The sequence below is a fragment of the Pseudorasbora parva genome, chromosome 3 (assembly GCF_024679245.1).
Source record: "Pseudorasbora parva isolate DD20220531a chromosome 3, ASM2467924v1, whole genome shotgun sequence".
Lineage (NCBI taxonomy): Eukaryota > Metazoa > Chordata > Actinopteri > Cypriniformes > Gobionidae > Pseudorasbora > Pseudorasbora parva.
Window position 1 is genome coordinate 18,169,677 of NC_090174.1, and position 15,835 is coordinate 18,185,511.

The window sequence follows — 15,835 nt, forward strand, 5'->3', positions numbered from 1 at the left end:
TGGTACGTTAATCCATGTTTTATTTTATTTGCTGTTGTCACTGCCCACAGCACAGCAGAATTGCATGTTGCAATTCAGTACAAAGGGCGGCCGCGCCACTGTGTGACGTCACATGAAATCTAAGAATATCTATCTATCTATCTATCTATCTATATATCTATATATATATATATATATATATATATATATATATATATATATATATATATATATATTTATATATATATCAATATATATCTAAGAATTTATATAATCTAAGAATATATACACTCTAAAAGTGCTGGGTTAAAAACAACCCAAGTTGGGTTGAAAATGCACCGACCCAACAATTGAGTTATTTTAACCCAATGGTTGAGTTGTTTTAACCCAGTGGTTGAGTTGTTTTAACCCAGTGGTTGGGTTAAATGTTGCTTAAGACAACCCAATTGCTGGGTAAGAACAACTCAACCATTGGGTTAAACAACCCAATTGTTGGGTCGGTGCATTTTCAACCCAACTTGGGTTGTTTTTAACCCAGCATTTTTTAGAGTGTATATATATATATATATATATATATATATATATATATATATATATATATATATATATATATATATATATATATATATATATATATATATATATATCTCATTCTACTCTTAATATTACTATTGTAGTGTCTGGAGTCTTCACTAGGATCAAAGATGAGTCAATTCTGATGTTTATGGTGGATAGCTTTTAGCCACATATAAATTAGGGGCCGGATGCCGACGAGTCTGGGGAAGTTGACACCTTAGACAGTTTTGTGACCTAGCTGAAATGAGACAGGCAGCATCTTTGGAAAACTGTGACAACTTCAATCAGATTGTTATCTGGTCACATGACTTGAACCCTGTTCCCCCCTCACATTCTCTCAGACAGAGAGACGCCCGAGAATCTTCCCACTACACACACACACACACTTTCCTTATGAAGTTTTAATTAAGACTATTCCAGACTGTATATGAGGTATCCTTGTGTGTATGTATGCTCCCTATGTCATACCAACATAGTCATGATGTATAAACAATGTAAGTTCATTTGAAATGCTTGTATTCCTGTGTAAGAATGTACCTATGCTTTAATATCTCCCAGTCATAATGTGTTTGATATTTAAACATTCCTCTCTCTTTGTCTAAATCAACGATGTACAGAATAGGATTATGAAATGTATCATTAATACATTTAGCAAACTTGGGAGTAAAACTGTATAAAATCGACACCCTTTACGACACCTTATAAAACATGCAAAGTAGGTCGTAAACAGAGACAAAGATAATTTTTCCCGCTCAGAATTCACCCTCTGGATTGGGTAAACTAACCCAAGGGTGGATTAATTGTCTTAAAAGACAAGTGGAAACATTTCTTTCGTCTCTCTTCGTCCCGTCCTCTGAAGCGTGCTCACCCTGCCATGAGGCTTCGGCCTTGGCTAGGAGGGGCAGCCCCATTGGTTGTTTCGCTTGAAGTCAGCGCGCTCCGCTACTCAGTCCTTGGACAAAGGCGGACAGCCACTGAGCACCATCTCAACGGTCAAGGAACTTCCACAACTTCGAAGGAAACCTTCCTCTCCTTTTGGCATTCACTTTCAAACTACCTTCAAACTTCCTGCTGATCGAAGACCCGATTATTTGGAAGAACTGAGAGAGAGAGCGCTCCAGCTCACAGAACACTCTGAGAGGACTCACACGCATTCTTTTATACTCAACACAAAGTAACCCATGCAAGTATAAATTCCATCGAAATTTAGATGCGTTGAAGACTAGTAACCCTGTTTAAGGTGATATTGTTCTTTGCTGGCTCTCTGTAGTAATGTTTGTGAAATGCCATTCTGAACCATTCCTTTTTCTTCTTTCTCCTTTTCTATTTCGTTACCTGTCGTTATTCTGTATGTATTCTTTATATAGTCATATGTATTCGTAGTATTAATTATTAAAACCATTGTATCCATGTTTAATTGTCATTGTTACTGCTCACAAGACATAAGTCACTTTAATGTTCAGATCTAGCTACAACTCTCATGAGTATCTTTAAATACTTTAACTAATATCCCAATAGCTCGGAAAGTTTACTCTTTGTGGCCAGAGGAGTAACCTTCCCAGAGATTTGGTAGAAAGAATAAAAGCTTTGAGAGTTGATAAGAGAATGTACTGATTGTTCGTTAAAAGAACGGATCAGATGAGTTTTGAATTAATTCTTTAAAGGTTATTCTGTAATGATTTAATATATATATTCTTTAATTGCAATCCATTGTTGTTAACCAAATTTATATTGCTTAAATACCTAGGTTAGGTATGTCCTATTGGGTGATTTGAAGATTTATTGTTTGATCATAACCAGTTATGATTAATAATAAATAGTTAAATATTAATCCCCATAATTCCCTATTGAGCTGATTAAATTTATTATTATATTTAGCCCAGTCGCTACACTGTTCCTCAACCAACAGAAACCCCTATAGGTACAATATGTTTTTCTAGAAAGAGGGATAGAAATTATAAAGTTAGATCCCTTTTTCTTGAAAATATCATCTCTGTGTCTCCCTCAATCTCTTATTGGAATAATTTATTTATAAATTTAAATTGGAAAAAGATTTGGTCCTTGCAACAAAAATACTTTCTGACCAATAAAGTAAAAGAAGTGTCTTTCAAAATAATATTTTTTTTTACCCCGTTAAACATTTCATGAAGAAATTTAAAACAGATATTGATATAAGATGTTCATTTTGTCAAGTCCATATAGAAACTGTTTATCATTTATTTTGGTCATGCTACTATGTCAAACAACTTTGGAAAAATATTGAGGCCTTTATTAATGATAATATCCAGAAAGGCATAGCCATAACTTTTAAAGACATTATTTTTGGTCATTATGGCTGTGACCCTAGTAAAAACAACGCTTTCTTTGCTATAAATTTAATGTTTATTCTTTGTAAATTCTATATACAAATGTAAATTCGCTAACAACAAGCCAATTTTTTGTGTCTTTTTGAACGAATTTAACATATATCTTAACACAATATCATCCTCTTTAAATAAGAAAGCAAGTAAAATGACCTCTATATGTAATGACTTTAATCTGCATACCCTAACTGATGTATAAATATCTTACCCTCATTTTCTAATGTTCTTGTTCTATTATCTTTCTTCTCTTTTACTTTATTCTTTCTTGCCTTTATTTTCCGATGACATTGAACATATTATTGATGCATCTTTTGTATTGTGTATTCTTACAAACTTGTGTAGTATAAACATGTCATCTCTCTTTTGCATACATAATACATTATTATTAATAGCCTAATTACCTCTCTATAAAAAAACATTATGACATTTTAAAGTGACCTTATATGTAATGGTATTATTATGACTTGCTAATCATAATTGTTACATTACAATTTTAATACAACATTAGCCATTTCTTTGCAAAAAGCGTTTTGGTTTTATTATGCCTATTTTTCGCTGTTCATGGTGTGCGCATGCGCTTCAAACACTTCCGCTAATGTATTTCCTGCTCGGAAGTGCACGGTGCCCGCTATATATAAACACATGCGGATAAGTTTGGCATAGACGCTAACGTTTTTTTGGTGCATGATTAAGTTTCTTTTTTGACCAATACTTTTGTGTTCAGAAACAGCCCGTGGTTCATAAGCGCCCGTCAGACGTGCTACAAATCGGTGATAATCAATACCACGCAAGTCTACGAATACATGACAATTCTCATGTCATATAGTATTATATATGTATTACAACCATGGCTCTAAATAGCGAAGACGTCAGAACGCAAATTGAGACGCCGAACACGCAACAGATCGTTCCGGTTGTGGCCCACGTTAGTGATCTGATCGAATTGGATCCGCGCTCAGAGCTGTACCTTGAAAGTCCTCCGCCTGATGTTGTGAGTTCTATCAATGCTTGCTTTGAGCAGTTCACCAGCACCTTAGAGAGGAGAAGAGATGCTTCAGTCCACAGATCTTCGGACAGGTACATTTTTTTAAAATGGAAAGTAGACTTTTAAAGTCCCCTTGCAGTCAATAATTTCTATCCCTTAAAACTCATCTTTGGTGATCAAAATTAAATATTTAAACTTTTTTTCCTGTGAAAATAATTTAAGATTTCATGCCATAACCCTTTCATGCATGAATGGTCATTATTCAAAATCGCACCTTAAAATTACTTAATGTGTTTTTACACTAAAGGCATGGGCTCTTTTTCCAGTATTAATGTGCAAGGTAGGGTTAAGTAGTTATTCAAACAAAGAGAAATACTTTACAATTCACTTACTTTATTTTTTTTAAATAAAAGGCAGGCAACGGCTTTCACCCTCGGACAATATATGAAAATGAACATGTTTAAAAATTGGATGGCAAATATGTAAACATCTTTTTAAAAAGAAAATGGAGTTCATTTAAGAGCTGTGTGTAACTTTTTTGTTTTCAAGATTTACAAAAATTATATAATGAGAATGGATTCATGTTGTACATTTTCCAAACCGTGTTTTAGTTTTACCCTGAATCATTATGGTACGCTTATAATAAGTGTTTATATTGGGACTATTTCAGACCGGTCTGGTAGGAGCCGCTGCGGAGGAGCACAGTCCTGTGTGACTCACCATAGACATAAAACGAGAGGGTAGCTCCGGCTGTAATGTTCTTCTGCAAGACTAAACAAAAAAGTTACGGACCGCAGCTTTAAAGAAATCTAATGTTTGATCGTGTCTGAATATGTATTCTGTTGCATAAAATAAGCAGTTATGATCTGCAATACTTCTTTGAGCAATTAGACCAGATACATGTATAATTAAAGAGCCATACTGAAACCTAATAGGTAATGCCATTACAAATAAAAAATATATATTTTTCCAGCCACAAAATTACTCTAATTTGCCTTTTTGCATTGGAATTCTCTTTTTCAACCTTATTTACTACACTAAGTGTTATATAGCTACATAATTAAAAAAAAATATTAGAACAGCGTATCTGCAGGTTTCACCAAGTCAAATTTAAGACTTTTTAAGACCCTTGTGAATTCAATTTAAGACCTATATCACGCAATACAAAAACATACAAAGGAAATGCAATATCACTAAATTATTTGAAAAGCAAATTAAATTGCACTTATTCATAGCTCAATCCCATCAGGATTTGACTAGATACATTTTTATTTTTTTAAAGATCAAAATTATTTATTACTTTATTTTGTGGTGGTCACTTCCATAAATTTAAGAAATTTTTAATTTTTTTTAAATAATTAGGATGCCACATTAACCATATTATTATGTTAGATGCACAATAGTCACACATGGCAATAAATGTCTGGTCCAGTGGTGTGCTATCTTTAATAACACGATAGCTTAGGGTTGGAAAAATGACCAAAATCTTAGAAGTGAACCACAGCTTAATAGAAGTACAACGTTTTGAAGTAATTAAGTAGACTAATCAAGCAAATGGTCAGTAACAAAACATATACTTATCAATCAATCAATCAATCAACTTTATTTATATAGCGCTTTCACAATCACGATTGTGTCAAAGCAGCTTCACAGTGTCAAACAGGATAATATTGCGACAAAATTAGATTTGGCTGTACAGTCGTACTGGAGAAAACAGTGATGTTATCAGCTTATTTTAATTTATCATATAGCAACAATGTTGGCAGATCAGTATTTAAGTTTATAGAATTAAATAAGACCTAATTCATACATTTTATTTGTATAATAAGTTGAATAACTTTAATCATATTTTTAGTGTCCCCAACTGAGCAGGCCAAGCCAAAGGCGACAGTGGCAAGGAACCAAAACTCTATCAGGGTGTGATGGAGAAAAATAAACCTTGGGAGAAACCAGACTCAGTCGGGGTGCCAGTTCTCCTCTGGCCTATTAACACACCGTGTAAGATTATTATTCTGGCAACCTTACAGGTCAGAAATCATATTAGATTGTAATATTCAAAATTTCAGGGTATCACGGAAGAGACAGATTTATTTGGAAATAAATAATGGGATGGGGCGTCGATTACACAAGAGTATGAATACATGAATTATAAACAAATGACAACATAAAAATACAAACAGTGTTCTATGTGTAAGTGCCGTTTTCCCCGTTTGTATTGTTGTTTGTGTAACATTAACACACAGACAAGAGCTATATTAGTTTGCTTTCACTTTGAGAACTTACTAATGCACAGAAGAAAAATACTTTAAATGGATAATTTATTTAATTGAAAAATAGTTAAAGGTGTATGGTCACATTTGACCACCTATGAGTGTGACCCATTAGTAAGGAATACTTTAGGGCTAAATACAAGAAAAACATTAACTCTCCATAATAAATTAATACTGTAAATGTGTGAGACATAATAATCAAAGAACACTATGCTGTACTGTTAACCAAAAACATGCTGCAAATACCTGTTATGTATAGTACAGCTGTTTATCTAATCAAATGTATTGACAGCGCTGGTTTGTTTAACTTCATGAACCTGTGCGATTTTTCAAAATCCTTTGCGAATGTCCCTTGTCAGACTGTACGAACATGATCCCTGCTGTAAACCATGTCAGACTGTAAGATCTCAGTTGGCATTAATGTCAGACTGCACGATAGTAACGGCACGCTAAAAACGGATGCGCACAAGAAAACTCGTCAGGAGTTTTATATCATCAATGAATGACGCGTACATCGACTACCCCTTAACGAGAAACTTATTAAGAAACGTATTATTAAACACATGTTAAACGCTTTATTTCCCAATTTCTAATATTTTCTATTTTTTTAATTGAAAATAAATACCTTTCCGATCTGATATGTGATGGGGAAAGCGAGTAGAGCGAGTTTGGCAAAAGGCAGATTCGAACGCACGCGATATGTGTCAAAATTAATACCATGCGTCTTACCCCTACTCCATAGCCACGGTAAATAATTCAGTGATTTCTGTAATTTTGTCTGACCCAATCAATCGTTTAGTAAACGGCACTTTTTCTGTCTGGATACAGAGCATAAAAAACATGCAACTTATTCATTATCATTATCTGTGAAACTGTTGATTTCTATGGCAGTTAAATGAATATAGCCTTTTTATTAGACTATTGTTAACTGGTTTGAGGTCTTTATTGGTATAGGAAAGGGATATGGCCTAAAACGCACCATAATGCAGGAAATCACATCTATGAAATCATTTTTTTACCTTGGCTTAAGTCAGGTAATGGACCAACTTAGGTTCACTACAAAGGGCAAGTATTTATAAGGCACATATAAAACACAGACAATGACAATAAGCATACCAATTTATATTGTTTGTGCATGATTAGGCTAAATGAATATACAAAACCATCGTTAGCCAAAAGCATTATTAGTTTCATTGTTATCAACAACGAGTCTGTTTCCCGAAATCCTTGTTCGAATGAACATCCATAAACATAATCGCAAATGTGTGTGGATGCAACTTACAACGATAGCTCTCGACTCTGCAGCAGATTGCCTTATTTGCATGACGTGTGGACTTAATCTAATCTTGAGCAAAATAAAGCAAGCTGACATTCAGTACGATCATATTTTATTTTGAATACATACTAATGTCATTTATGTCTTTTTAGTTTGTCAATGCACCTTTTTTGAAGAGCGCATGTGCATACATTAAGAACGAGCTTAAACGAATCTGGAAATAAAGCAAAATAACAGAGAAAAAAAAAGAGAATTAGTCCTCAGATGCCATGTCTATAATTTATAGCAGAAAAATCTAGCATGAATTCGATCTCAAGCTAATTCATTAAAAGCAGTTATTACTCCACCACCTGCGTGACATCATTAACACACCCCAGCCCGTTATAGCTTGCAGCCACAAATGTCGTCGATGTTCTTTAACGGATGAGATCCTGTGGAAATCCTGAAAAACTTGACTCCACAACTGGTGTGATTTTCACAGTTCACGATGTAAGTAGGCATTTTTTTCTTGACTAGAAATTCTCTGGTTAACATACAATTCAATATGATGGAATGAACTTTCTGACCCCGACATGCGCACTGCGAACTGTGAATTTTCCTGTGACGTCACCTGTTAAGGGGTCTATTAGAAATGTATTTGTATGAAATATCTTTATGAAAATAAAATTGAAGTTGGCCTTTTAGCAATGTAGAAATGCTGAAGCCACAAGTCTGACCATGTTATATTTCAAATCTGAAGAAGATAAGTCTACAACTCAGTATTTTATGAATTTTATTTTGTCTTCTGAGATTTTATTCAGTTTATTGCCTGCCTCTATTGTTTTAGAGGTGCAAATTGCCCCATTCAGTTCGTCTCCCCAACACACATTTACACCTCTGTGACCTGGTTATGGCTCTAATTATTATTCCTTTGTCTGGATTATATTTACTAAAGATTCTCATTCAAACTGTTCTATTCAAACTTCATTTATTTTATCAAACGTCTCACTTCACCTTCTCTGAGAGACTGTCAAATGCCTTTCTTGCAAATAAACATTTCAGTAGTTTAACATTTCAAACATTTTCATAAAAATAAGGTATTTGCTCAGTGGCAGGTGCATCTTAGGGCAAGCTAGCATGTTAGCTTAGCACACCAGCAAAACAAACATTTATAAGATTAAAATCATGTTTTATTCCAAACTTACTTCATATCACTTCATTAGTCGAGTGTTTTAGATAACCTTAGTGAATTTGGGTAAAGAAAAACTGACAGAAATTACACAATGATAAGAGCTATGTCAAAAAATATAATCTATTGTGAAAACACCCAACATGGCATAAAGAACACAGACCAACCATATATTGTCGCGATAGTGTGTTTATTGTCTTCAAACGTGTCTATCTGCATCTTATAGCTATCTCTGGCAGCTTTGTTTATGTCCCTGGAAAGTCACATGGTTTGTCTGTTCTTCATGTGTTCTATATATGGACTGAATGTGCACTAGCACAGCTTGCCAGCTCCCTCCGGCTGCCAGTATGAACTGAAAACAGCACATTTGCAGATTTTGGGTAAAGAGTGAATAAATAATAATTCTCTGTGTAGAAATTTGACTTAAACAAGAATCTATCAATATTTCTCCACATCTGCACACATTTGAACTAAAAGCCCTGAGTGATGTTGTTTTGTCGCAAGTCTTCATGACGACCACAGATGAGGTTTTTTTTTTTATGAATGGGAGCAAATGACTCTTATTACAACCAAAATGTACCGAGGCCGATCATCATATTCATAACTCCTGGCTAGGGCTGGGATTTATATATATATATATATATATATATATATATATATATATATATATATATATATATATATATATATATATATATATATATATATATATATATATATATATATATATATATATATATATTATATATTATTTATTATATTTAATTAAAGTGCCTCAACATAAAATTTAAAAGGCAAACCCTTTATCTAACTGAAAAGTCACTGTGCAGTGTGCAACAAAGATTGTTAAACATCCAAATGATTTATACCGTAATAGGAATTGAGCTAATAAACAACAAAAAATCCTAAGGTAACTAAAATAATAATTATAACATTAGTGTATTAGTATTTGAACAACAGTGAAATATTTCTCAAGTAAAATCGAACTTTTATTTTGACGGGTTGCCATGAATACTTTTGAGTTTCTTTGTGTTTATGACATGATGGTGGTTTTTCTCAAATTAAACGGTAAAATGTACGTGAAGTGACTCTCAGAGCGGCTTTGGAGATGATATGACGGACATACGTTTATGTCCTCGTATGAGATGGTGAATGTCACGCGCAATTCTATGTAGGCCTATGTGTTTGAGGTAAACTGCTGCGGGTCACACCATTCATTCACACACACACCCAGGACACTCAGGATTCGTAGCCTAAATAGTCTTTTTTTTAAATATTCACATGCACTATCACCAGATGCGTTGGTCTAGCAACAAGTGCAAGCAACTTCACAGACATAGATAGTTGCGTGTTCTGTTTAAACAATCAGAGTGTAAAAATACGGAATATTTCACAGGAAAATACTAAAGCGGGAAGACGGCAGGAAAAGAGCTAAAATACGCGAGAAACCCGGAAAAATGGGAGAGTTGACAGCTATGCCTCGGTTACAGGTGAGAATACCACCACCCACACTAAAGACCCTCTCCGATGGGGCACTTGTTGCAACTCCACACGACTGAAGTCGAAGAGCATTTTTTTGGAAGGAGCTGCTCTTTTTCGCCAGCTGTTTCTGCTATGTTGTTTGTGTATGCATGCGCTGCCCTCGGCCGCAGGGAGCGTGCTACGGAAACCCTGAAGGAAGATTTGGCAAATGCAAATGTATGTATTGCGCTATACTGCCGAGGGGGAGGAAAAAAAAAACTTTTTTTTTTTTGAAAATATGAATCTATTTGACCTACCAATAGGGCTGGGCGATATGGAGCAAAAAATATATCTCGATATATTTTGCTATATCTCGATATACGATATATATCTCTATCAAAGTTATGATAGAGATATACGATATATATCTCTATAAAAATCATTGTATATAACTTCTAAAATTAGGATAACCTCCAACCTATCTTAAATACCCAAATGGATGATGTTTAACAAATTTATTAGGTTGTTTCAAATATTAAGCATTACAACAAAACAGTAACTAGCTAAAGATAATATTTATTAGAGGTCAACCGATAGTGGATTTTACTGATACCGATAGCTAGGTTGGACCTGGCTTGCCGATAACCGATTAATCAACCGATAGTTTTTAAAAAGATACTAGATTAAAATATAATAATAATACATAAAATAACAGGTAAAAAAGCAGTGCTGAAATTTATTACAAGAAATTTTAAAAAGTACTGAACCGTGAAAATGTGTTAAATTTCATATGCAAATATGAAAATATAAAAATGAGTTCTAACAGAAAAAAAATTCTACAGAAAATAACTAAAACATTAAATTATTACAAATAAATGTTTCTTTATCTATAACCTATAATATAAATCTTTATCTATAATAGAAACATGTATGTAAATGTCAGGTAACAGACTGCAAATCCCATTTGTTAACAATGATGTATTTATTTAGCTAGCTTACATGAACTAAATGCATTATGTAATGTACATTTTACAGCATGTATTAATATTCGAGCAATACAATTCTACCTTAATCATTCATGTTAGTTCATAGTGCATAAAAACGGTTAACAGATAAAACTAACAATGAATAATACTTCTACAGCATTTATTAACCTTACTTAATGTTACAAATTGAATATTATTGTATTATATTAAGTGTTATCATTTCATATAAATCCAAACAGTTAGCTTTTTTTAGAACACAACGGTTTTCTTATCAAAATAACATGTATTGACATCTAATGCATTTATATTTCTGTCGGATACATGATACAGTTTCTCACATCAAAAAAAAGCTTCTCAGTTACATCGTTTTAAATGCTTGAGGTAACCGTTGCTGCTAATATTAGCGTCCTGTCAGCCTTCGACGACAAAGTACATATACTGCTGTTCTTCCCCTGCTAAAGCATCTAGTCAACAAATCAATTACTTTATAATGATTTGGCAACATGTACTGAAGTGTTCTGTATTCATACCGTTTCTCTGTTGGTGTTTTATACGCGCATCAGATGTGTCAGCGCGCTCTGTGCAGCGTGTGCTGTGAAGTGCGCAGCCTCACCTGTCCACTGACCTCACGTGTTAATGTAAACAGTGATAGTTTTTCATTTGGCCTCTAGAGGCCGCTCTCGCGCTATAGAATGCCAGCAGACCCTTCTCAGAGCTCTCGTAGGCTACTGTGTAATGACAGCAGCCTTCTCAGCCACTCCCGCAACGGACGCAAACCGGAAAAACTATCGGTATTGATTTTTGCTGATAACCGATTGCTCCACCAATCAGCTATCGGTGCCGATTAATCAGCAAATCTGATTAATCGGTCGACCTCTAATATTTATAACTAATAGTACCATATAGACGAATATAAAACCAGCAAAGCTCGCTCCAATCGGCAAGACAATAGTGGACGAGAAACTCCACATAATTTAAAAATACTGTTATTGTGTCACAAACAGTAGTTTTAAGACTTTTTCAGGCGAGAATGAACTTGTCTGAAGATTAAATCTGTGGTTTATTTATAAAGAGAGCGCCTATTTGACAATTTTATGTGGCGTTTTCAGAGTTGTGAGATCCAGGCGGTCAGCGGATGTTCAGCGCTCATTAACCTGCTGAGAGCAGCCTTTCCTCGGCCAATTCTTACATTTACATTTAATCATTTAGCAGACGCTTTTATCCAAAGCGACTTACAAAAAAATGGAGAGCAATAGAAGCAATGAAACAAACAAGGCCAACAACCTGTAAGAGCTGTAAGAAGTCTCAGTTAAGTAAGCACAGTACACAAACAATAATAATAATAATAATTATTATTATTATTATTATTATTATTTTTGGACAAACAAACAAAATTAAAATGGATAGTTGGTTCTTCTGACATCTGTCCGCGGGCTCGGATGTCTCTGAGATATGATTGGTCTTGTGTAGATCTAACGGCCGATCTTTGGTACCCGAACATGTTCTTAAGAAAATATTTGAGAACTGCTTAAGAATTTTTCAAGAATTGCACTTAACAACTTCTTAGAATTTATCTTAAGAAATCTTTCGTGAATCCAGCCCCTGATCCCAGAGCCGCTCTTCGCTAACACACTGGGCATTTATTTATTTAATTAAAATCGCAGCCTTTAAGCTTTCATAATCGCACATCACACAAATCGCGATTGCGGTTCGATTTCGATAAATCGTGTAACCCTAATATTAAGCCATTGTCCTCCATTTTATCCCTGGAAAATTTTGACACGACATGAGCAATGGCGCGAGTGGGCGGGGTCAATGCTTAGTAGATTATATTATCAGATATTTTTGAAGGCGATTATCCCCCCCAAAAATGTCACATATCCCCCAGCCCCAATATACTCACATAAATTACCTATTTAGGGGTGTGGTCCTGATCAAGACAATCTCCTGAACTCCAAACTGAATGTCAGAATGGGAAAAAGGTGATTTTAAGCAATTTTGAAAATGAGCATGGCATGGTTGATGGTGCCAGATGGGCTGGTCTGAGTATTTCACAATCTGCTCAGTTACTGGGATTTTCACGCGCAGCTATTTCTAGGGTTTACAAAAAATGGTGTGAAAAGGGAAAAACATCAATGCGGCAGTCCTGTGGGCGAAAATGTCTTGTTGATGCTAGAGGTCAGTGGAGAATGGGCTGACTGATTCAAGCTGATAGAAGAGCAGCTTTAACTGAAATAACCACTCGTTACAACCGAAGTATGCAGCAAAGCATTTGTGAAGCCACAACACGCACAACCTTGAGGCGGATGGGCTACAACAGCAGAAGACCCCACCGGGTACCACTCATCTCCACTACAAATAGAAAAAAAAAAGGCTACAATTTGCATGAGCTCACCAAAATTGGACAGGTGAAGACTGGAAAAATGTTGCCTGGTCTGAAGAGTCTCCATTTCTGTTGAGACATTCAGATGGTAGAGTCAGAATTTGGCATAAACAGAATGAGACCATGGATCCATCATGCCTGTTAATACTGCAGGCTGCTGGTGGTGGTGTAATGGTGTGGGGAATGTTTTCTTGGCACACTTTAGGCCCCTTAGTGCCAATTGGGCATCGTTTGCCTGGGCATCGGCCTAACTGAGCTTTGTTTCTGACCATGTCCATCCCTTTATGACCACCATGTACCCATCCTCTGCTGGCTTCTTCCAGCAGGATAATGCACCATCTGACAGCTCAAATCATTATAAACTATTGAACGTGACAATGAGTTCACTATACTAAAATGACCCCCACAGTCACCAGATCTCAACCCAATAGAGCATCTTTGGGATGTGGTGAAACGGGTGCTTCATGGCCTGGGCGTGCATCCCACAAATCTCCAGCAATTATGAGATGCTATAATATCAATATGGGCCAACATTTCTAAAGAATGCGTTCAACACCTTGTTGAATCAATGCCACGTAGAATTAAAGGGTTAGTTCACCCAAAAATGAAATTGATGTCATTAATGACTTACCCTAATGTTGTTCCACACCCGTAAGACCCGTTAATCTTCGGAACACAGTTTAAGATATTTTATATTTTACTCCCAGAGCATATGAGGTCTATGCACACTTTACTGTCCATGTCCAGAAAGGTAATAAAAACATTATCAAAGTAGTCCGTTTGTGACATCAGTTGGTTAATTGGAATCTCTTGAAGCATCAAAAATACATTTTGGTCCAAAAATAACAAAAACTACGACTTTATTCAGTATCAGTCTTCTCTTCCGCATTTGTTTTCAAACATCAAATAAAGATTCAAATGGCCATGAATCAGTGAATCGATCAGTGATTCGGATTGCCAATGTCAAGTGATTTCAGCAGTTTGGATCACATGTCAGATTTGAAAACAAACGCGGAAGAGAATGGACTACTTATGGACTACTTTGATGATGTTTTTATTACCTTTCTAGACATTGATTATTTGGATAGATTGCAGACGGGATTAGATGGATAGATTGCAGACGGGAACATTGTTTGTGTAACATTTACACATTATTAGCTGTTTGGTAACATAGTTAAGCAAAAGGCTAATTACATCAATTACCATTGTGTACAATTTACATTGCAAAAAGCAATACCATTGTGCAGCGTTTTCAACATTAACTTCAGTAGAGTTGAGCGAGTGGATTTTTTTTAGCTGGTGTGAGGTGGGGTTATGTCGGTGTTACACGATGTTCAGCTGCACACAGATTACATCATGCCCACCTCAGCACCACACCTGGTTTCAAAGCGAAATGTAAAAGCAACATTTTGAAATAGTTCATTCATTTGATTAATCAACTGAGAAAAGATTTGTTAGTTTCAATCATAAATTAAGTTGATGTTTTGTTACCCAAATAATCTTCGTAAATGAATCTAATAATGCTTTAAAGTGAAGTTTTAGTGCCAAAAAACACAAAACATTTAATTTTACCAAAATGTTTCACTTGATAATGTTTTCTCATGCACTGCATCGCTTCTCTGCATTCCCCTCTACAGTGACTCTGGTGAAAGCCTGTTTGTAACACAGTCTGTGACTAAAGCAGTCCGAACTGCAAGGCGACCTACTAGATCATTTAAGAGACCAGAGTCTATCTCTGATGATACTAGTGATGAAAGAGATGGGGTCACCAGCAGACTTCCAGAGAATGAAGACTCTGAATATGAAGAGGGAAGTGAAGATCAGCATGCTCTGTCCCCAAACAGAGGAAAAAGGATTGATTATGTTCCTCCTCAAAAAGCGACTTTTCCCTTTTTGATGAAAACGCACAGACGGCGGCACCTACCCTTGAAGAAACACCAGATTCTAGAGGTGCCATTATTTATTTGTTTATTCGTGTCTTATGTCATTTAGAATTACATTTTGTCTAATCAAATGCATCTGGTTTCAAGAAAAAAATAACATAAAAGAAAAGTTAGAACTTTACTGTCACTGTTTTATTTATAATTTTAACATTGTCATTACGTTATTAAATCATGCATGTTTATTATTTGTTGTATTTCTTTTTTAGAACTCAGAAATTGGAGGGTTCCTCAAATGCATAAAGAAACTCAATGAGGGCTATGTGAAAACAGGAAGAGCAATCAGTCCATATATGCTGGAATCTGAGTAAGTTCTAGTAAATGTAAATCTAATAGATCTAGTAAATCTATTAAATGTAAATGTTATAGTAATTAATAAACTAAATATAAATATGATTATAAAATAAATATAATAGTTTTAATAAAAAAATCAACAACTTTGTTTCAG

The 15,835-nt window shown here is 35.0% G+C and overlaps 1 protein-coding gene across 3 annotated transcripts in view; it reads left to right on the plus strand.

Annotated features, from left to right (window-relative positions):
- The first annotated feature begins 3,523 nt into the window (after window positions 1-3,523).
- The window catches only part of pho (phoenix), a 71,980-nt gene continuing 59,668 nt past the window's right edge, over window positions 3,524-15,835 (plus strand). For 2 of the 3 annotated variants that reach the window (XM_067437961.1, XM_067437958.1), the window contains exons 1-3: window positions 3,524-3,995; window positions 15,085-15,397; window positions 15,597-15,694. In XM_067437961.1, coding sequence (XP_067294062.1) covers window positions 3,766-3,995; window positions 15,085-15,397; window positions 15,597-15,694 — 641 coding nt within the window. In that variant the 5' untranslated portion in view covers window positions 3,524-3,765. Of the gene's footprint in view, window positions 3,996-6,150; window positions 7,939-15,084; window positions 15,398-15,596; window positions 15,695-15,835 lie in introns of those variants that run through there. The other variant, XM_067437959.1, reaches the window with a different exon arrangement.